Source organism: Larus michahellis, chromosome 3 (assembly GCF_964199755.1).
Source record: "Larus michahellis chromosome 3, bLarMic1.1, whole genome shotgun sequence".
Taxonomy (NCBI): Eukaryota; Metazoa; Chordata; class Aves; order Charadriiformes; family Laridae; genus Larus; species Larus michahellis.
The window spans coordinates 92,055,677-92,077,489 of record NC_133898.1 but is presented as its reverse complement, the minus strand read 5'-3'; the positions used below and the strand labels follow the sequence as shown (position 1 = coordinate 92,077,489).

Genomic DNA, 21,813 nt, shown 5'->3' with positions numbered 1-21,813 from the left:
CTTTCTTCCCTCACCTGCTAAAGTTAACACTTTGAGACTTCAAGATACATTGTCCTGGCTTGATAGCTAACTTTAAAGTGTCTGTCACTTGCCAAAGCTTGCATTAATCTTGTTGCTTGCTGTGGTCTTCTGAAGAGGACACTAGTAAAGGTAGATGGGCCACTCAAAATGAGATTTACATCACGTCTTTGACAGGTAAACTAGGATTTCTAGTATTAAACAGGATTCATGACCTCATATATCAACTTACTTACCTTACTGGCAGAAGCTATTTGTCAGATTTATGATGGCCAGGACAGCTCTATTAAGCTTGGACAGTCAGTTGGATAAAACTGAATGGTAGTTACTGCCTTGGTCTGGTGAGTTAGCTCCTGCTTGGGGTTTTTTGTTTGTTTAGGCTGTTTTTTCGTCAGCTTTGCTGTTTTACCACTAGGATGGTAAAGATTACATCTTACATGTGTCATCTGTGACAAATCAATAACTGAAATCATAGTACATCTGGTTATGTGAGTATTTGGGTGGAGGGAGACTTTTTCCTGGAGTTTCTTTCAAAATTCTTTGAAGTCGACTTCTTTGTTCTGATCTGATTATTCTAGTGCATTCATCAAAATTGCCAAATGGTACCGAAACAGATGTTTGCTAACATTGTTAGCTTGTTTATCCAGTCCTCCTTTGTTGTTTCTTTCGTGCTTCAGCTTTATTTTACTCTTTCTTGATTTCTCTGCTGTGATCTGCGGTGCTCTTTTTCTGCTTTTAGGAGAGCATAATATTGGTATTAGAGTAAAACTGGCAATTTTCCAGTCAAGTTCAAGGTTCCGGTAGGGAGCACTAATGCTGCAGAAGTATCTTCTGCTTCAGCAGGAAGACAGAGTATGTAACTTCTTTTAAGATGACTTGTGGATTGAGACGTCCTTTAAAACCAAAATAGGTTTTAATGCAACAGTTTGCCAAAAATTGCGTATGTCTTACCTGTTATATCCTTGACTGGGATACCTTTGGTCCATGTTTTGGCTGTGCTATAACCTGACAGCAGTATTGTGACTGCGAATAACCACGTTAAACAGTTCTCTGATTCAGTTTAATATAGTTGATTTTTTTTTTTTATTGAGAAGGTTTATTTTGGACACTGTCAGATATGAAAATTTTAAGTGTGTTCTTAATAGTACCACTAGCTAACTAAGTACAGATATCTAACATAGACGGGGCAATACTGAATTTAACTTGCACTAAACTTGGTAGAGTTGAAGACAGGATTAAACCTAGTTTTGTTTTGTCTTGTCCTTTATTGTAATTGACTTGCCTTTCCTGAAGAATTCATGTTCACTTTTCTTGCTTTCTAATACATAAAGCCAGACAACTCGCTCAAAGTCTGGTTTTATCATGTGAGTTGCATTATATCCCGAACATAGCAAGTTCATTAAGATTGTTACCTTTGCATATTAAAAATTAAACAAAATGTTAGTGTTTGCATGTTAAAATGAGTTGAGAAACACTTTGTTCTGGTTTTTGTTCAGGTATGTGGGGAATTCTGTAGCAGGAGAGCTTTATTGTCCAGAGGGCTGTGATTTTCCTTACCGGAACAAACCTTGTCAGAATTGAACCAATATTGTCAAAATTGTTTTAATTACTGGTGGTGTTAATAAAAAGGAGAACCATGACTTTTACTAAATGGCCTTGACAGTATGAGCTATGTGAAATGCTTTCACACTGACAAATCTGATTTCCTTCTGTGATGAAATAGCTGGTTCTGCAGATGAGGGGATAGCAGCAGATGGTTTTCTGCCTGACATCAGCAAGACCTTGGACTTGGTCTCCCATAGTATCCTTGTAAATAAATCCATTAGTCTACTTATCCAGGCAATATAACAAGGTGGCTGAACCACAGATCTCAAAGACTTGTGCTCAGTAGTACAAAGTCCAGATGGCAGCAGGCTACTTGTGGCATCCTATCAAGGCTTGACACTAGAGCAAATGCTCTCTAACGTCTTTGTTAGTGAACTGGATGAGGGGACAAGGTGCTTCCTCAGCACGTTGGCAGGTGATTACGGAATGATGGGAGCAATCAGATGGGAGATCAGGGAGACTGTTCAGAGGGACCTCAACAGCCTGGGGGAATGGGCTGGTACTTAGTTCAGCTATGGTGAGCGCAAAGCCCTGCCTGTGGGAGGGAGTAGTCCCATGCACCAGTAGAGGTTTGGGGACACCAAGACCGCTGTCCTTCTGAACAGCCAGCAGTGCCCTTGCGGCAGGGAGCCAGCTACACCCTTGGCTGTGTTCGCAGGAGTGTGGCCAGCAGGTTGAGGGAGATTAATCCCTTTATTGAGAACCTGTGGGACTGCGTGTAGGTACTGATGCGGGAAAATCCCGATAAATGGTAGTCAGACTCAGAAACAGGTTGCCCACAGAGGCAGTGGAGTCTCTGTCCTTCAAGATACTCACAGCTGCATTGGACATTACTCCATACAACTTAGTCTAATGGCCCTGCTTTGAGCAGGATGTCAGACAACCTAAATTGCTGTTACTCTGAGCTTTCTCCCTGTTGCGCCCCACAAGAAGCAAACAGCAAAATTTATCATCTTAATATGACGGGCTGCAACCTGCCATAGTGCAGGAATTAGTTTGCAATCCATTAAGTTGCCCCGTGCTTGAGAGGAGAGATCCAAGGGGGACATGGTTTGGATGTTGACATGAGAACCTTCCTAGCTACTTCACCTCAACGTGTGTCTGAGTCGGAGTCCTCCGTCCCTGACTGAAATGAACAGAAGCCTTTTGTACTTTGGGTGTTGGTGGCTATTCCATCACTCTCATGAGTTTTATTTCTAAACCATTGTTTGTAGGTATTCCTGTGGCAAAGTAGGAAAACAGCTTTTTGACTAATGAGTTTGGGGTGTGTATGTGCTGTCTGTAAAATGTGTAGTTCATAATCCTTTCAGGACCATGTAAAAAGCAATATCCTGAAGATACCTGTATTGTCAAGGTGGCAAGAGAGAGGAAATGTAAAACAGTTCTTGAAAGTAGACAAGTTAAAATAAAGGCTAATACTTTCAAATTTACTTGCTTTAGAAGCTGAACTGTAGAGGTGAATGTCTAAAAAAGAGTTTTCAGTCCTTAATTATGAATTTCTGAAAAAAACGTTAGGTATGTGTGTTCCCAGATATGCTCTTCAGGGGTCTGTATTAGTGAAATATGAATGTATGAATCGTATGGTGATACCATAGGGGGGAAGTGTCACTTACAACGTTTTTGTATGATCAGAGAATGATTGTGTGTGGAGTTTAAGTTCCAGTTGTTAATGAAACAAGAAATTTTAAGGAAAAAAAGGCATGTTTTGAGAATATGTAATTCATATTAAGGAGATAGGTGTAACAATTCAGAAGGGTAGTCTACTATTGAGGAGTGTAAAACTAAAAACTTACATTTGTTCATTAATTTTGGGGTTGTGTTTTCCTCTTCCTAAACAGACTTTGCTGGAATATGCTGAAAAGTGGAAAACATCTGAAGACCCTCTGCCCCTGTTAGAAGTGTATACGGTGGCTATCCGAAGTTATGTTAAAGCACGACCTTATCTTACCTCTGAGTGTGAAAATGTAGCCTTTGTGCTTGAACGTTTAGCACTGTGAGTATGTTTTTCAGTTACTAAAACCAGCCTATATGGTATTAACTTTTCACTGTCTAAATGCTTTCCCAATCCGGTTCACAATCTATAGAAATCTAAGTAGATTGGTAAGTACCTTCCTTCCTCATGGTGAATGCTGAACATGAGAGAGAATATCTCTGGTTGTTGGAAATGGGGCAGTGCTGAGAAGGACTCCTGATCTGGGACAAGCCAACGTCGCTGGCTTGAAGCACTTTGCTACTATTGATCTGCATGGAATCTGAAAGTGCATCATTTTACACAGGCTTACAGTGCTTGACTTCAATGATAAATCCAAATTGTTTTTTTTAATTGATGTCTTTTAGAAAGTTTGCTTTTACAGTTTCTGCAAGACTGTCCGTGACCCTCTTTTCTTTATATGTTCAAAGAAAGCAAACTGTTTGGGGACTTTGGCATTTCTAACAAATAACTAACTGGATACTAGAATAAAGAATTGTTGATTATGCATCTTAAAAGCCAGAATTGCCTTGAATAATATTCCTATTTGACTTCCAGAAGCTGTATTGAACTTCTGCTGTGTCTGCCTCTTGATTTACCTGACAATAAGTGGGAAGAATTCCAGGCTTTTGTAGAGGTGAGTTTGCTTCGTGAAATGAAGACTTAATAGCTTTTAAGAATGGTTTGGAAACCTAGGGATATTAAGTATGTAGCATATCTGAAGGCTTGTTTCCTGCTGGCTGATAAAGATCAAGCCCTTCAGCTGGAAATCCAATGTACTCTGCAGTAATTGCTGTCAGTCATATCATTTGTCTGTCATAGTTCATGTAGCAGCTGTGGAGAAAAATATTTTCAGATGCTTGAAAGAAAGCTCATGTTTTAAAAGATATTTGTCTATTAACACTGTTAGAAATGAAATAATATCATACAAGTCATTCTTTGCTATTTATGGTTGTACATTTGAGAGTTGCTATGAATGAAAGATCTATCGATACTGCAGGATTGTTAGACCTCCCTCAGGGCACTAGCAGGTTAAGGATTAGAGCTCTGCTTTAAAGGAGAGTGTTGAAACAAGTTCTGCTCCTCACTATTTACCAGAAATATGTAGTGGGAGTTCCTATCAACAGTTAAAAAAAAGAAAAGAAAAAGTTGGGGTTAGGGAGAAGGAAGGAATAATAGTGAAAAAGACCAGATACGGTTCCTTCAGGATTCTCAGCCTAAATAATAGGAAGGTGCAAGGCTGATTTTCAGAGTGAATTTTGACTAGCAACTGCCTTATGTAAATGAATTCTGAAGAGCTGTGTTTGGTGCCAGGAGGTTCCACAGCCTTCAGAGCAGGTGGAAAAGTAAAAGAAAAGTGAAGAAATAGGGATGAGCCCTTTCTTATTTTTAAGTTAGTGCTAGTTGCACATTGCTGCTTAAACCACAGATTTTTGCAGGTGTTTAGTTTGCTCCCAAGCATACATCTGCTTCCAGAATCTATCCTAGCATCTTCTGTAGTAGAAACCATTTTAATTGATTTTAAGACTCCAGCCTGCCTTCATCATATTTGCATAGAACCATGCGGCAAGGTCTTGCACCTTAAATCTTTCACCTTTACAAAAATATTTTTTCAGTGTCTCCAGTGCGTAAAAGTGTGAGCTGTTGAAGAGTCTGAAAAAAATAAGTTGAGGCAACCAGTGCCAGACCGATATGTGGACCAGAGAATTTGCTCATCCATTTTTAAAAGAGAGCCTATTTCAAAATTGAGTTTCAGAAATTTAAGAAGGAGCCCTGTTAATAAATCTCGAGGCGAGTTTGGGGCATTTAGTGATTTTGGTTTCTCAGTCTTAGGCAACAGAGGCAAAAGTAAAACCTATATAGGCTGAATATTAAGATTGTTTTATTATCTGGTAAAGGGTTTTTTAACAAAACTTTGTTTTGTAAAATATGTTTTTCAGGTGGCTCATAAAAACTTGATGGAAAATGGCAGCCGAGAACTGCATATTTTAACTACACTTACACAAGAGAAGGGAGTGTGGAAGAACCCAGTGTTGTGTGGTATTCTTTCCCAGGAACAGTTGGATCCAGATAAAGGTAAGATTTAAAACGATGATTGGGGTAAAATATGCCTCATTTTTATAATACATTGAAATATTATTATGATATATGAAAGTCTTTTGTTGAATATAGTTTATGTGATAATTTATAAGCTATATAAATAAACATACTTGTAGCATTGTCTGAATTATTAAGACAGTATGTTCCTAGGAATATACAAATAATTTAATATTGGTATTTTGCATAAAACGTAATCATAGCTGGAGATCTCTTGCCATTTTCTTTATAAGCCGTGTGAAGGGAGATTACATACAGGCTATTTCACAATAGGATAAGTTCAGTACTGTATACAAAAATTATGTGACATAAAACGAAAAATAAGTTGGGTTGTTTGGGGTTTTTTTTAATAAGAATGGCATTTACTCAGTTATAAAATCCAAAGAGGGCCATTACCGGAGATCCATTTAGACGAGAGTTCTGAGAATGGCTAACAGCAGTTACATAGGGAAGAGTATATGATCAGCAGAGGTGTACAATGATATTTTTCTGATGTATTATTTCCACTGCTAATGATTTATAATTCAGAATTGGTATCCTTGGGTTAATAAGTCTTGACTGGCTTTCTGATTCTTTGCCTAATTGGTTTTAAAATCTGTATGAACCATCACACCTAAGCATTTGTGGCAGAGTTACACAGTTCTCGCATCGAGTGAAGTAATTCCTCTTACTGTCTGCCTCCTTTTAGCCTAATGCCTGCTTGTTTCATGTGATATTCTCTATTTATTAAAAAGTAAACTATTCTCGTGTCTTTCAATGAATGCATCTTTTCAGTAAGACATGATTTGTTAAAGTGCTGTCATATCCCATCTTCTCTGTTCTGTAGTGTCTTTATTCCATACTATCTTCTAGCTTTACTGTCCCATTCCTCATATCGGGGACCAAAGGTTTATTCAGCAGTCATCACGTAGATGTACTGATTTTGCACTTCATTCTGCATTCCTTTTGTAGCATTTCCTAACATTAGACTGGCTTCTTGATGAACATTGAACCACTGTTTTCTTAAAACTGTCTGGTTTAGTCCTGATTTTTTTCTTGAGGAGTGGTATCTATTTCGGTGTTAGGATTTTCCCCTAACATTCAGCTTGTTTTTCTGTATGGACAGTTAGGATTGCACTTTTTCCCCATGAAGATCACTTTGGGGTTTTTAATCAACATTTTTGCCTGTTAATGTTATGGAGTGCAGTCCTCTTCAGTCTTTTACAGTTGCTGTGTTTTTACTGCCTTGCTTTTATCAGCGTGTTTTGTCACCTTGTTCTCTACATGCCTCTTCCAAATATTTATGAAAATGCTGGACACCTGAGGTCCTCAGGGACCTACTGAGCGATTGTTTTCTTTCTTCCTTTTTTCTTTTAACTGATAATTTGTCTGTATAAGGATCTTCTTTTTACTGCCAAGATGGGTTGATATCTTTAGGGGTTTTGAGGGACTTCTTTTAATGCCTTTAGAAAATTAATTGGATCTCCCTTATTCATATTATCATAACTCCCTCAGATAAGTCCGGTAAATGTATAATGTGATTTTACTTTGTTTTTTACAAGTCGTGCTTACTCTTCCCCAAGATTTACATTTTGCCGCTTCTTTTAATAATTTATTATGCTTATAATACAGATTTTGGATTGGTATGCAGTTCTCAGAGTCCCCCAGAGTACTCTTTTACTGGCTTCATATCAACCACCTTCTAGTCCTCTTGAAAGTAAGGTACTTCTAAGAGAGATGTTTAATTAATATTTTACTTGCCTTATATTTGAGGGTTTTTAAGAACTCCCTCATGAATCTGGTTTTGATGACTATTCATTTTATCAGTGTTTTCCTGCAAAGTTTTTTATGGACATTTTAGGATTCCTTTTATTCTTGAATGTTGTTTAGTCAAGGATGCTTCTGCTTTGGACTGACTGACTTCTGTTACAGTTACTATTTGTCTTGATGGTAGAAAATGCTGCTTAACTATGTAGCACAAGATTACATGTGGTGATAAAACCTCATCAAAAGTAAGAGCTCCCCCTTTTCCAAACAAAGGAAGGCAAACACCAGTGTGGATGATGTTCAGGAGGATTAAAATTCTAAAGCCACTCATCAGCTTCTTGACTCTGAGTTCTGTTCACTGGAAAATGGGTAACAAAGGCATTAATATCAAGGTGCTTGTTTGTCTGACTTTTTTGCATTCAGAAGCCACATTTGCTTCCCCATCCAGGTAACAATGGCAATGTGCAAATTGTTTTTGACATCTGTACCAGTAATTTTTGTGGTTTTGAGACTCAGTGATCCTGGACATCAGTTTAACTCACTTTCAAGGAATTAGTTTCCTTGTTAATGTCACTGGGACCAGTGCTGTGACCCCAAGCTGTAGTTACCCTGGGCACTTGTGTGGAAGACCAGAAGACACTGGGACACTGAATAATTTTCTTTTTTTCAAAAAATGACTAAATCTTGATGGTTTACTTTTCTAAGAGAGGGCCACGTGAAGGAACCTTCATCTTTTTGAGTGAAGATGAGCAATTTTTTGAACAAAAGAATTGTTGTCAGTGGTTTCAAGGTATTTTCTTGTTGTAACCTTATTCTTTTCAACTTCAGGGTCCAGGTTGGTAGGTTAGGTGATGTTTCCAGCCCGGACATTGTCAGTCAGCTTTTCATCATTTTCAGTTTTATACCATGTTCTCATCCCTTCAGCCAACATGAACCATTTGGTTGGGAGTGGGGTGCCATCCTGTGGACATGTTTGAGGTGTCCCATCCCCCCCCACCCCCCGCTTTTATCGGTGGCAAGAGTGTCATACTACATACTCGTATTTTTTGTTACTTAGTTGACAAGCTGTTTTCTAGCTATTGTCATCCTCTGTAGTACTGCATTGTTTTGTCTGTAATCCAGCACTCCCACTGGCTACCACTTACCCTCTTTCAGTGGACAGTTGTCTCTCAGCAGTCTTCAACCTTAACTCCAGCATAACAGTCATTGGAATATTTGTAAACTTTGCTTACGGGATTCTGGTTTCATTCTTAATGTTGCCTTTACCATTTGCTATTTCAGAAGTTCCCAAGTATTTAAGTAGTCAGCTTGTTACACTAGGATGTGTCATTGGCAGATTTGATCAATTTGGTCTTTGAGTAATCGCTAGTGTAAACATTTATCTGTTGCAGGTGAAACTACTAGTTGAGACTGGAGGTGTTTTTCCTAATATCATCCTCATAAGCTTTTGTTGTCTGTATTTTTTTCAGTTGTTTCTTCATGTTTGTTTTATTTTATTTCAGTCTTGATAGTCTCAGTTGTGACCTATTCAGAATAATTATAACCTATTCAGAATCTTTGACATAACAAGAAATCCATTGAATTTTAGGTCAATGATTATCTCTTCTTGAAGGCCTCTTTTGTTGACTCCTGAAGGTCAGTTTGCTTCTTTGTGTCTCCTGTAGGAAGCACAACTGGGTGTCTTGTTTCATCTTGGAGACAGATTCCTTTGAATTCCTCTATTTTCAAATTGTGCAAAGTCAGGATGTAGTGTAAGAGGCAAGTTCATTTTCACTGACTGTGCAGCACAGGTGGTTTATTCTGATTACAGTCAAGCAAATGCAGGCTTGTCTGAACTGGACTATTCCCTTGCTCTCCTACTTTTGGGAATGGATTGTTGCATGGGTTCCACCTAATTATGAGCAGGAAGTACTCACTTTCTAAGATGTTAGGGAAACTGTTCTTCGAGTGCCATGTCATTAAGTAATTGCCTTTCTGCTGACTGCCTTGGGCACAGCTCGATTTTCTGAAGAATGTCTGTCTGTAAGGATTCATGCATGAAGGAGCTTAAAAAAAAGTAGAGGATGGATACCCAGCTGTTTGAAGCACTAATGGGAACAGCACGCTTGTCACTGATTTCTTTGATACTAATGGGTATTACTGCATTACTGCAAGACCTTCATACAGTTCTACGATATAAAATAGTAAAATCTGTCTTGAACTGTACTACAAGAACTACATACATACAGTAGATACAGATTTGTGTGTGTGTGTGCACATATAAAATATTTTCACACTGGAAATATTTTCCAGCCACTTGATGTGTCACCTGCTTGGGTGACAAATGTTGGCATTGGCCTGTCTCTAACCATGAATGTTGGGAAACCCAGCTTAAGTTACCAGATTCTGTGCAATAGAGGTCACCAAAGAAAATGGAATCTCCTCTTGGGAACTATTGTCATGCTGATACCTGACTTGAGTTGTTTCTGAAGAAAATTTATCTTTCTCCCCCTGCAAGTGGAACATCAGTATTGCCATATGGGGCTGTGCTTGTTCCCACAATTCTAGTCTGTTTTGTATGGAGGACTAGCCCGGAAATGGGAATTTGGATTCGTAATGAGCTGAGGAATATATTTTTTCTTATTCTCAACTGGTGACTTTATTTGCAGAAAGTGGATTGTCAACAGGGTCTTTGGATGTCATTTGTGGGCCCCCTAAGTGGACATCTGGACTTGATAGCACTACTCACAGCTTCCATCTGAGAGATTTCCGAAGAGAAACTCCTTTGGAGTTTCCTGAATCTGTTTGGTATTGAGTCATGAATCATTCTACATTAATTTTGAAGAATGTCCAGGCAATCTTCCACTCCCTCAGTTCAGTGCTGAAAAGAGAGATCCTTCACCCAGTTCTGCATATCTTACTGTTTCTTGCTTCTGTCCCTTGCCTGTGCCGTTTCCCAACAGGACCTGTGACAATTATGCAACTAGGCCTGCAGCTTCTTGATTCGAATTCTGGTTCCTCAACAGTATTATCTCTTGAAAGTGTGCTGAAGAGCTGTAAACTACTTGTTCGTTTATGTGAATTTTCTTCTTTTTATGCCCATAAACCTGTCTCCTGTGTCTTTAAAGAATGTCTTATCAAATTTTGAGTTTTGTCTGTGTTGCATCATGGACATTTTAGACTCAAGAGATCACCCAAAATTACATGATCCCATTGGGTCATGAGGATAACAAAGTACCAGTCTTCTCAAATATTATTTCAGAGATCCCTTATGAGCATGTTGATAACATTCTTTGCTGTGGAGCACAGCTCAACCAGTTTCCATGGACCGCAAATAGTGGGAACAATTAGTCTCAGTACCAAAGCAGAAACAAATTTGGAAAGATACACTAGATGTGAAAATAAAATATCTTGTCCACATCATTAAATTCAAGATGGCAGTATTAGCTGCAATCACAGACTAGTCTGCTAGTAAGTGGTTCACCTGCTTTAGGACTCGGCAGTTGTTTTCATATTGCTGCCAGATGTTGCATTGCATTTGCATGTTGACTGGACCTGCTACTGCGTCGGGTTTCAGCTGCATGGCTACTTTTTTTTCTTGAGACTGCATACGATGAACAAGAAGCACTTGTATCTGGAGAGGGGAATTTTGCTTTTTTTCCCTGCTTCATTAATTGGTTAGGGAAGGAAACCTTAAGTAAGTCTTAATTCTTCACGTGGTAGTGGATCATTGGTCTTTTTGGCCTCCGCTGGAACTACCAGGTAGCTTAATTTGAGATCAGTACTCATTTTAATCTTGATTTGAAGCTGATTTCTATTCATGACAACCAATGTTTCTTGAAGCTGTGTATCTTATCTGATTGGCCTCAGTGCTTAGTGTACCAAAGACTGAAAGTTGAAGCATGCCTAAGTGTTTTGGGTTACGTGGTAGCCTATGCAATGGTAAAACACTCTACTACTGCACTTACACCTTCAGTTTCTGTCGGCGTGGCTTGTGCTCTTCAGCATGAACCTGTTTTTCCATCCTCAAGGTTGTCATTTTCTTGCAGTGATGGTGAAATCCTTCAAAGCTGTCATGGGTATCTCCTCAGCTGGCACTGAGAGTGAGTGGAGGAACTGTCTAGAGGAAAAGGATCTGAGATAACCCTACAAAAAGCCAGGCTGCTACATCCTTTTTTTATCTGATTCTGATTATCCTTCGAGATTTAGACCTTGATGTCAAAAATTAAGTTCTTGAATTTTTCGTAAGTTTAAATGTAGTAGGCAGACTTCTGAAGTGTGTCCTGCTGAAAAGAGGTTCAAGGATACAACAATCACTATTCAAAGATTATCAAGCTGGATAACAGGCAGGTTAGAATTTCAACAGCCAACATGGAACTATTTTCAGTAATCAAGCATCCGCTACCAGAAGTCAAATGATACCAGCAGCCTCACTTGAAAAAGAAAGTGTTTGCATCCTGGGTATATTCAAAGCAGCCACCTGGAACTTCTTTTACCCTTTCACCAGACAATATGCCATCGTAGAAGCATCCAGGATTGGTGCTGCATTCAGCAGAATTGTGCTGAGATGTTGTTTGCATGAAGGATTCTGAGACCCAGCTCCAGGTAAATATGAAAGTATCGAGTACAGTTCAGAGTCACCCACAGTGTGAACGCACATGTGGACTAACACTTGAAGATGACTAAAGAGGTTACTGACTAGTAACTAAAGTTCTTTGAGATGGATAGTCCACATGTACATTCACCTCCTGTCGTCATCCTCCTTGGCCAGAGCAAAGTTGAGAAGAAATAAAGGTCTGTGTTAGATTAATCCATACCTACCCAAGAATTGGCAAAGGGTAGAGTTAGTAGGATTATGAGTGCTTTCAGTAAGGCAAAAATTCTTTGCGTTGTGCTCCACAAGTCCTCCAGTCAACCAAAACGTGACATACATGTGGACTGTCCACCACAGAGAACTTACTACTGCAGATCTGTGCTCGCGGCTTATTCATGTTCTTGTGTGCTACTAATCTATGGATGATCTTTTCTCTTTTTTTTTAATTCATGTTTGGTATTAGCATTACCTATAATGAAAGTTTCTAGTAGCTCTTCTGGACTTGACATGGAATCCCTTGGTAGTATGACCTGAGACCCCAGATACGGGATTCAAGGGAATAATGGGGAAACTGTGTCCAAAAGCTTAGATTCCGGTATCTCTGAATTTATTTACCAGAGTTAGTAGATCATAGTACCATCTCTCAGATGTCATCTGCTTGTCTTTTTTTCTCTCATGTTAGTGCTGTAATTTTATATGAATTCTGCACATGCCTTGCACAAACGTAAGTTTGTGAATTCTAATGAATGATCAAGCATTGCACAAAAATGACCTCTGATAATTCTTACAAGAATCGCGCTATTGATAAACTATGTCATTCTCATGAAATACTTCAGGTTTTGTGCTCATAGAGGTTAATTGACTTGTGCTGAAAAAGCACTTGCACCTCAAAGCATTTTTATGAAATTATGTTTCTTATGGTAGACTAACAATTTGTTTACAATAACTTTTGAAATAGACATTGCACTATAAAATATATTTATAAAATGTTTTAAGAAAAACCCAATATCTTATCTTTAAGACTCTTCCCCACCATAGACTTGCTCTTGCAACCTCGGCACCGTTTTTTGTCTTAAAATGTCATACATAGTTCAGTTACAAAATAAATATAATTAAAACTTCTGTTTTGAATGAACTTTCAAATGTTAACTGTAATGATTATAATCACTTGGATTAGAATGAAGGCTTAAGAGCTAATATGTAGCTTTAACCCCAAGGTATTCCTATATCTTGTTGAGAAGATAACAGAAAATGTTCTGATGCTTATGCAAGGTAGGCTGATTGAAGCAGTAAACACTAAAGGAAGGGGATTATGAGAAGTAGCAGATAGAAAACAGTCTCTAAGGTATTAAATGCAGTAATTATTATAATAAATCAGAGTGAAACATCTTGGGTTACCAATATAGCTTAAGTCTAAGGTCTTCCTGTATCTGGTTACAGAAACAAGGTAAAATGTTCCAATGTTATGAAAGGCAGACTAACTGGGAGTAAGCACTGTGGGTGAAAGGATTACTGGTACCTGGTAGGAGGAAGAGCAAGGCTAAAACTATTGAATGTAATCAATCACTGGGTCATTTGTGGGTTGACAAGAGTATGAATGGTTTTTATAAGGCATTGGTAATGACATTAAAGGAACACTTATTCTGCTGCTTAAAAGGCAAATGTCCTCTACTAAACACAAAAATGGTTACCATCTACCAATTGTCTGTTAGTGCGCTCTAGTTCTCCTTTGCTCCTACATGAAGAAAAGTCTGGTCGTATTTTCGTTGGGAAAGAGGAAAAAAGAACTCCTATTTTACTGAATGTTCTTACACATCAGTGAGCCATGGCTGATCATTTGTATTAGTGCACAAAGATCCTGAACAAATAACTAACAATTTGGTTGAAATGATAATTCAGCCATAAATCTGAAAATGCATGAAAGATAATGATGGGGTCTAACAGGCATGATTTCTGCAAAAGGCAATATTTTCTGCCGTAAAATTCTGTGCACTGAAATGATAAAATAGAAAACGGTTGACCTAATTTCTGTTGCAAGATGGGCTTTTAGTAATATCCTGTATAAGTAGCTAGAAGAAGGAGAAATCATTAGATAAAATGAAAGACAGTCATGAATCAAAAACTAACTAGGATGGGAGGAAGCAAAGAATAAAATGAGATGATCTTTTTTCTTTCGGTAAACGTAGTGTTTGGTATACTAATACTCCAAATACCAGAGAGGTAATTAATTTTGCAGAGGCTGAAATTACTTAATTATTTCATCGAGACCAAACAGGACTTTGAAAGTCAAGAAAATATAAATTAGGTGAATGGGCAACATGATTCAAGTGAAATTCAAGGCAAGTAAATTAGGAGGAATATAATGAATGTTTCTACCAAGATGTGTCAGAAAGTGAGCGCTGCAAAAGCCCAGAAGGTTTCAGGAAGGGATGGTGAAAATACCAAAGACTGGAAAAAATCTCAATTAGAAAAGATTGAGATTTTATCCTAACGCTTTAAGAATATCATGAATCTGATTTTTATGAAAGAATGGAAACAAAAAACAGTAGAAAATTCTGTTGTTTTTAAAAGCTGAGAGAATGTGTCATGAAATTAAGATGTGGGTAATTGAAAACCTCTAAAGGATTTTTCATGCAATATGTAACTAGCTTGTGGAAACTGTTGTCACAGGGAGGGATTGATGTCAAAAGGATTAAACAAAATTGATTGTCTCTGTGTCTATCTGGTTTTAATAGGTAACTTTAAATATTTTGGAGGTAGTACTAAACCTCATGCTTCAAAGCTGAAGCCGTTTTGGTCTTGAAGGTCTGGGTGAGAACGTTACCCTGTGCTCCCATTTTTTGTCGGATTCTTATGACTTCCATGGAAGCACCTAGAGTTGGGTTGTTAGCATAGACAGGAGAGTTTTAACTCTGATAGCAGCATATCTGCAAAATCTAGATGAATAAAATACAGCCACTCCTATGTCTTTGAGTTTTAAACTGTACACAGTCAAATGTATACAAGATAATCCTCTTTTTTGAGGAAACTTACTTGGTTGAAAAACTTAAAGGAGTTTGGCTGCATTGTATGGATGCGCAATATGAAATGTTTAGCACCAACAGAAAGGGCTTCAGATACTTCTGCACTTGTCTCATTTATCCTTTCATAGCAAGGTCTTTAAAAGGCAATTATTAGCAGAGGCATAGCACAAATATATAAAAAACTATGTGAGAGTAGTGGCTTTGTATTATTTGTCTTTCTGTAGAACTATAATCAAACGGTATCTAAGTATTTTAATATTTATATGCTTTCTAAATCAGTTTTGTGTGGAGCTATTTTGCCAAGAAATTAGGATGAATTAAAACCTGCAAGTAGATAAAAGGTCTGTATCAGGGAATACTTACAATAAACAAGTGCAGTTCTCAAAGATGCTTTTTCTTGTCTTTGCCTCGTACCTTTTTTGATTTGTACAAATTTTAGGGATTAGCCATGAATGAGTAAATGCCATCTGTTAACTCTGTAACCTGCTGTGAAACGTGTGTGTAATATTTTGGCTTGTTTTTCTTTGAAGTGAATGAATTTTTAGTGTTTGAAGGCCCCGTCCTGCTGGATATGCGTATTAAGCACCTAATGAAAACGAAGCAATTAACGCAAGCTACTGCCCTGGCAAAACTGTGTTCTGACCATCCAGAAATCAGTGCAAAAGGCAATTTCAAGCAAACCTACCTGGTCTGTCTTTGTTCAGGATCACCAAATGAAAAGCTAATGGAAGAAGTAAGTAAAATATGAAGAACTTTTTTTAGATATATTTCTTTAATGATAGTAAAGTCACTAATCATAGGCTGTTTTTCTGTAGAAGTTTTTCTTTTAAAATATGATCTAGAATATTTTTTGTATTTTGTTTTTTCTTTTCATTTAAGTCACTTTTAAACTGACTAGTAAAGACTCTATTAAAACACTTGTGAAGTGTAGTATTAGGTCGCCAATAGGCATTTTCTGGCTCTGCCACAATTTTATGTTAATTTTTGCTTGAAGTTTTTTAAAACTCTGCCTCAGATCTTGTTAGTAGGGGGAGGATAATGATTTTCCCACTCATACTATTTTAACTATATATTTTTGTGTAGTACCTAGTACATAGAATAGGGGCCTTTAGATGCTGCTTTCAGTTCAGAGAATAAGTGTAACCTTTTTTGACCCAAATGTCTGGGGGGAAATTGAAGGTGAAATCAGATATTTGATCTGATTTGAAGTACAAAATCCTTCTTATTTAAATGCAAATGTCAAAGAAGAGATGACAGCTTTACTATTCTGCATTCTTTCAGGTGACATCGTCATTTCTCACCCCACACCAAAGTTTTATCTGAGCTTTTTTCCTTCTTAAAGGAAAACTAACTGCAATTGTCAGTTGTCTTGACTGTCTGCATCTCTCTGCTGTCTTTTTGTCTCTGTCCTCTATTTATGTTATAAGTATTAAGCATATTGAAATAGATCTTAAAGGGATGAAGTCTATGCAGTGGTTAGAGCTGGAAAAGTTTCCTATCCTAGATGTAGACTAAATTCTAAGATGACGGCTTCTCACTGGGCATGTTCTTAGGATGGTCAGTAGGACTGGATCAGACTTACCCTCACAGCTCTGGCTGCTGTAGGACCTGCTAGAACAGGCTCAGGAGGAGCTGTGACAGGGCTGTACAATCTCCTGTTGGTTTGCTGAAGACTCTCAATGGAATTTGGAATTTGTGCCCCTGCAAACATGCTTTCTTCTTTAGTCAGCCCCACCGCGCTCCCAAAGCAGAATGGGCTCGGTCATTGAATGAACCGTGAATCCCGTGGACAAAAGGAATGGGCTAGCCTTGTTTCTTAGGATGCCATAACGTACAGCTAAGTTCAAACTGGGTTAACAGTGAGAACCTAATTCAGATGTTTCCAAACCTTGGATTGCTCAGGTTGCTTAGATTTGCAGCTTCAGCTGCAGCACTGTTTGCAGTATTACTAACCATTCTGGAAAGTTCAAGTATTACCAAGAGAAGACAGATATGCTATTAACATGTCATGATGGACTTCTGAACTGAGAAGGATAGTCATTTCATAGTGTGAGAACAGTAAGAAAATGAAAAAAAAAAAAAAGGATAAACTGTAAAGAAGTACAGCTTATTCTTTAGTGGTATGGGAATTTTGATGCCCGTTCATAATAGGCAGAAAAGTAGCATCTGAGCTTATTTTCGGCTTGGATTAGTCTAATAGTTTGCTTCAATAATGTGAAGAATTCAGATCTGCAGTATGTGAAATGCTAGACTTACAGACTTGATGGCTGGACCTGTACAGACCTTTGCTGGAAGCTGGGTCCCTTAGGAGCTCTGAGAGGCTGGAAGAACATTTCAGAAAAAAATTCCCTTTATTGTAAGTTGTTTCCCATATTCTTCCCTAAGCTTTTAATGGATGGTCCCTGTCTGAGATGGGGCGCTGCGCAAAGCAGACCTTCAGTTTAAATTGGTATTACAGTTATGTTAATTCATCCTCTCTGAGGTCTTGAGAAATGCAGGGTTTTTTAGAAAATGACCGAGGTTATTAAACCTCAAATGATGTTCAGTGAAGGGTTATTAGTATGCTTACAAAGTGTCAATTTAGAGGGAGAAATTAGTTGCTGTACTCTTCAAAATTGCAGTTTGATTGCTGGACCAATTAGCTGGATACCGTGGGGCCCAACAAAGTTTTGCTGCCACCTTATCCAAAGAATGAAACTCGCTGAGTGTTTGGGTGGGCGCTTCTGTTTCTTGCTTTGGGTGGTCCTGGGGTTTCTTGGGAGAGATTTCCAACAGCGCTGTTGCAATGGTCAAGTTATCTTCAACTGCCAGTGTCAAAGAAAAAATACCAGCATGTCCTGCCAGATGCGCTAATTGATGTAATCAAACCAGTCTGCTGCGAATCAAATTAGGCAGTAGTTGTTATAACAAGTGCGCTGATTCAGTACTGATACAACCGTCTGGTACTACTGGATGACTGTGGTTTTTCCTTTGTTTTGCTACAAAGCTAAGTGCTTCCATCGTTGCTTGAACAAATAAGATACGTTGCAGACTGTAATGTTGTTCTAGAAGAGCATTCAGTTGACCTGCTTCTTACTGTACGGCTTCCTTTTTCTTTTTATCTTTGATTTTTTTAAAAAAAATACTGGAACATTCACGTTAAACTTTGGGTTCATTAGTCACCCCACTATTGTATATAAGCCATAGTAACATCCGTGACTAGTAAACTGGATTAGAATTTCAGGTAATAATCTTTTTGTGTTAGGCTGCAATTTAACGTTATAAATCTGCTTATTACAATTATCATATGTATGTAATATATAGGAATAATTACTGTTGTATGTTAAAATTTTTAGGTGACTGGGAGAGTAGATACAAATAAGTTATGTCTGAGGAACAAGTTTATATTCACTTTAATAAAACAGTTTCTGGTGGCGTAATCAGTTTTGACACTCTATCTAGAAATGCACTGATTTGCCTTCAAGCTTATCTCTTATCTGATAAAGTTAAATATTCCCTAAGTTCTAAATTACTGTCTTTTTGCAAAGGATCAGATGACTGTATGTCTGAAAATGAAACCACTTTCTTAGTCTTGGTCTTGTTTTCTTTCCTCCGTTCTAGATTGCAGAAGTAGATTGCAAAGATGCTCTAGAAATGATTTGTAACCTAGAATCTGATGGAGATGAAAAAAGTGCTCTAATTTTATGTGCAGCATTTTTATCTCGCCAGCTGCAGCAAGGAGAGATGTACTGTGCCTGGTGAGTTTGAATATTGTTTTCTGTCTAGTGGAAGAAAAATTAGTTTTGGGAAGATAGAGATGATACATAAGCCATAAGTTAACTTTCTTTAGCCGATAAAAATCTATGAGCTAAACACGAAGGAGAGAAGGCTCTTGGAAAGCTAAAAAAGAACAGAAAAAAAAACATTTGACAAGATTAGCTTCCATTATGGGAATTTGAAGGCTGCGTGTATGGTGAGGCATTTTACAAATACCAGGAGCTGGTTAATAATTTTTCTTGACCATAATCTTACTCTGTAGAAATAAGGAATTTAATATCTGCAGGCAGCTAGTCAGCATTATGTCAACATTTAATGTGTAAGTACTGTTCCCATCTGTCCTTATTTCATAACACAGTGTTTCTTTCTCTAAAAGACTTCTAGAAAAAGAGGTCTTTACTACTATAACCAAAATAATAAGCTAGATGAAGATAGTTGTTATTTAGGGTTTGCTTTCATTAATATGGAAACAAATAACTGATCTTTGTTGGCAGGTGTTTGAGCTGTTAGGGTCTGAATTTCCAACTGCTAACAGTTTGGTTGTACTTTCAAACCTGTACAATTCCTGAAGAATTTGCTTTGTTTGTGCACTTCCTTTTTATGTGCAGCACCAGGAGAACATCTCCTAATGCAGGATTTTGCTTTAACAGATTCTGCTAAAGTTTTGGGGGTTACACCATTCCACAAGGTACTAAATACTCTTGGCTGTTTGCACCTAAGCAGGAATGAACTAATGAGTTAATGTAGATACGGTAATATTGTTTGGCTTTGGGGTATAATTTCTCACTAAATCACAGTTAGGTTCAGCTATTAAAGGAGAGCAGCTCAAGAAAAATGTATCTACTACAGAGAAAAGCCATCCTCCTGTAGCTGTTAGTAATTACTAAGAATTCAGAAGGGTAAAATGGCAGTCTGTGGAGTGAAGAGTAAACTACTTTGCGAGACCTTCTTCAAGGCCACATCATGAGTCTGTAATTACGTAGCATAAATTGTGGTAATACTGGGTTTATTCTGATCTGTCCTTCTAGAATCGAGTCACTGTGATAATTTTGAAAATTAGATACTAATAGTACGGGTATATTCATAAAACCTTCTCTCTGTAAGATAAGGTGTGAATAAATTCAGATTTTTTTTTTTTCCTCTCCCAAAGACAAAACAGAAACTGTTCTCAACCTTGCATTTCTTGTGATCAGATTAGTAGTTGCATTGCTGGCCCTGAAATATTGTTCTCTTGTTCTAGGGAACTGACTCTTTTCTGGAGTAAACTGCAGCAAAGGGTAGAGCCTTCTATTCAAGTATATCTAGAGAGATGTCGTCAACTTTCTGTGTTAACTAAGACTGTTTATCACATTTTCTTCCTGATTAAAGTAATTAATTCAGAGGTAAGGATACTCTTGAAAGAATATTTTTGGCACTTTTAATGGAACTGTAATCAGGAAAATTTATGAAAGCTGCTTAGACATCCTGCTTCATGTAGCATCAGCTTTGGGGCAGTCCTAATTGGTTTTAGGAAAGGCCGTAGCAAGTTCCTTCTGCAGGTAAACTATGCGTTGATTCATTTTGACCCATAAAAACTTTTGTTCCTTTGGAAAAAAAAAATAATCGGGGGATAAAAAGGAGAGCTCGATAGCACAACTGAGATGAAGGAAAAACTAAAGGTGAGGTTATAGCCTCTACTGTTGTCCATGTCCTCTAAATGAGGTGTTTTCTGTTAGCAGGCCCTAACATTCCTCTTCATTATTTTCCATATTTCAAATAAGACAGAAAATGGAGAGGAGAAACTTATGAAGAGAGGAAATGAAGGCTATATATTAATATATAAGAAAATTACAGAAAGTTTGAAAAAAGAAAACACAACCCTTTTGAACTGCCACTTAAGAATTCAGTTTGTTTTGATTAATTAAGTACTTGCCTTTTGTGGACTTAGATCCAACACTGTATTAAAAATTCTGTTCATCTATCTCAGCTAACCTTGTCGTCTAATTTTCCTAGTTTCCTCTCATTAGTAGTTGCACTATTTAATGTTTATAGCTAAATAAATGGAGCTCTTTTGAGAGCGTTTAGTTGGGAGATTTCTGTAATTCAGTATATTAATTCTGAGAATAAAAATTTATTTTTTCCTTTTGCAGTGTTCCAGTATGGCTAGTCATGGGCTTCTAATCTTAAAGATTATTTTTTCCAAAGATCTGAACTGAATTGGAGTTACAGAGGGGGAGGAAAATAATTTTCCCAGAGGCTTGTGATATTAAGAGCTCTGTCTGCTCCATGCCATACTGATTTTTCCCTAGTGAGCTGTGGATCAATTCATTGATGGCAGAAATTGGAGACCATGTGGGTAGTAGACTTGTGCATTCATAAATTCACTGGACTTTATTCTCAGCCTCTCTATGCATCCTTGGCAGTAAAGTAGACATAAATGTAATTTACATTGCCTGAGGGTATAAATGAGAAAAGACCACATGACCTTTGGAACACTTAAATGATGGAACATTTAACTGCACTCATTACTTTCAGTTGGAATGAAGCCATGTGTTCAGTTGAGGTCAGTTGACTTTGAAGTGGCATAATCTTTAAAAATAAAAATAAACCTTTATGCCTTAAGTGATTTCCAAAGGATAGATCTTTTTGAAGATCACAGGCTTCTCTTACTGTAGCACTTCTTACCATATGAATTCTACCCAGTGTTAATTTATTGCTCCGTAGAAGCTCATCTCAAATAACTGTGACAACTGTCAGGCTTTATTTCATGAAAAAGCTCGATATTGCTCTAATATAAACTGAACACCTCTAACATACAGTCCTAAAGTCCTCAAGCTAGACAGAACATACAATTTTTTGGGGTTTCAGTTATATGTAAACTTTCACATTTTTTCAGTAGCTTGAAGACAAATTGTGCAACTTAAGGGATAGCATCTAAAGACAAACCACTATGTTTCTTAAAGTAAAAAGTATAATTTTAAACTCCAGGTGCATTTTTTCTGATATTTAGGGTTGAATAATGATATCTTTTATTTGTAAATGTAGAA

At 37.6% G+C, this 21,813-nt stretch overlaps 1 protein-coding gene across 3 annotated transcripts in view; it reads left to right on the top strand.

Moving 5' to 3' along the window:
- The window catches only part of ZNF292 (zinc finger protein 292), a 54,064-nt gene that overhangs the window by 23,881 nt on the left and 8,370 nt on the right, over positions 1-21,813 (top strand). The window contains exons 2-7 of one of the 3 annotated variants that reach the window (XM_074581205.1): positions 3,462-3,616; positions 4,151-4,229; positions 5,533-5,668; positions 15,562-15,764; positions 18,632-18,768; positions 20,028-20,169. In XM_074581205.1, coding sequence (XP_074437306.1) covers positions 3,462-3,616; positions 4,151-4,229; positions 5,533-5,668; positions 15,562-15,764; positions 18,632-18,768; positions 20,028-20,169 — 852 coding nt within the window. Of the gene's footprint in view, positions 1-3,461; positions 3,617-4,150; positions 4,230-5,532; positions 5,669-11,463; positions 12,020-15,561; positions 15,765-18,631; positions 18,769-20,027; positions 21,119-21,813 lie in introns of those variants that run through there. The other 2 variants (XM_074581207.1, XM_074581206.1) reach the window with 2 other exon arrangements.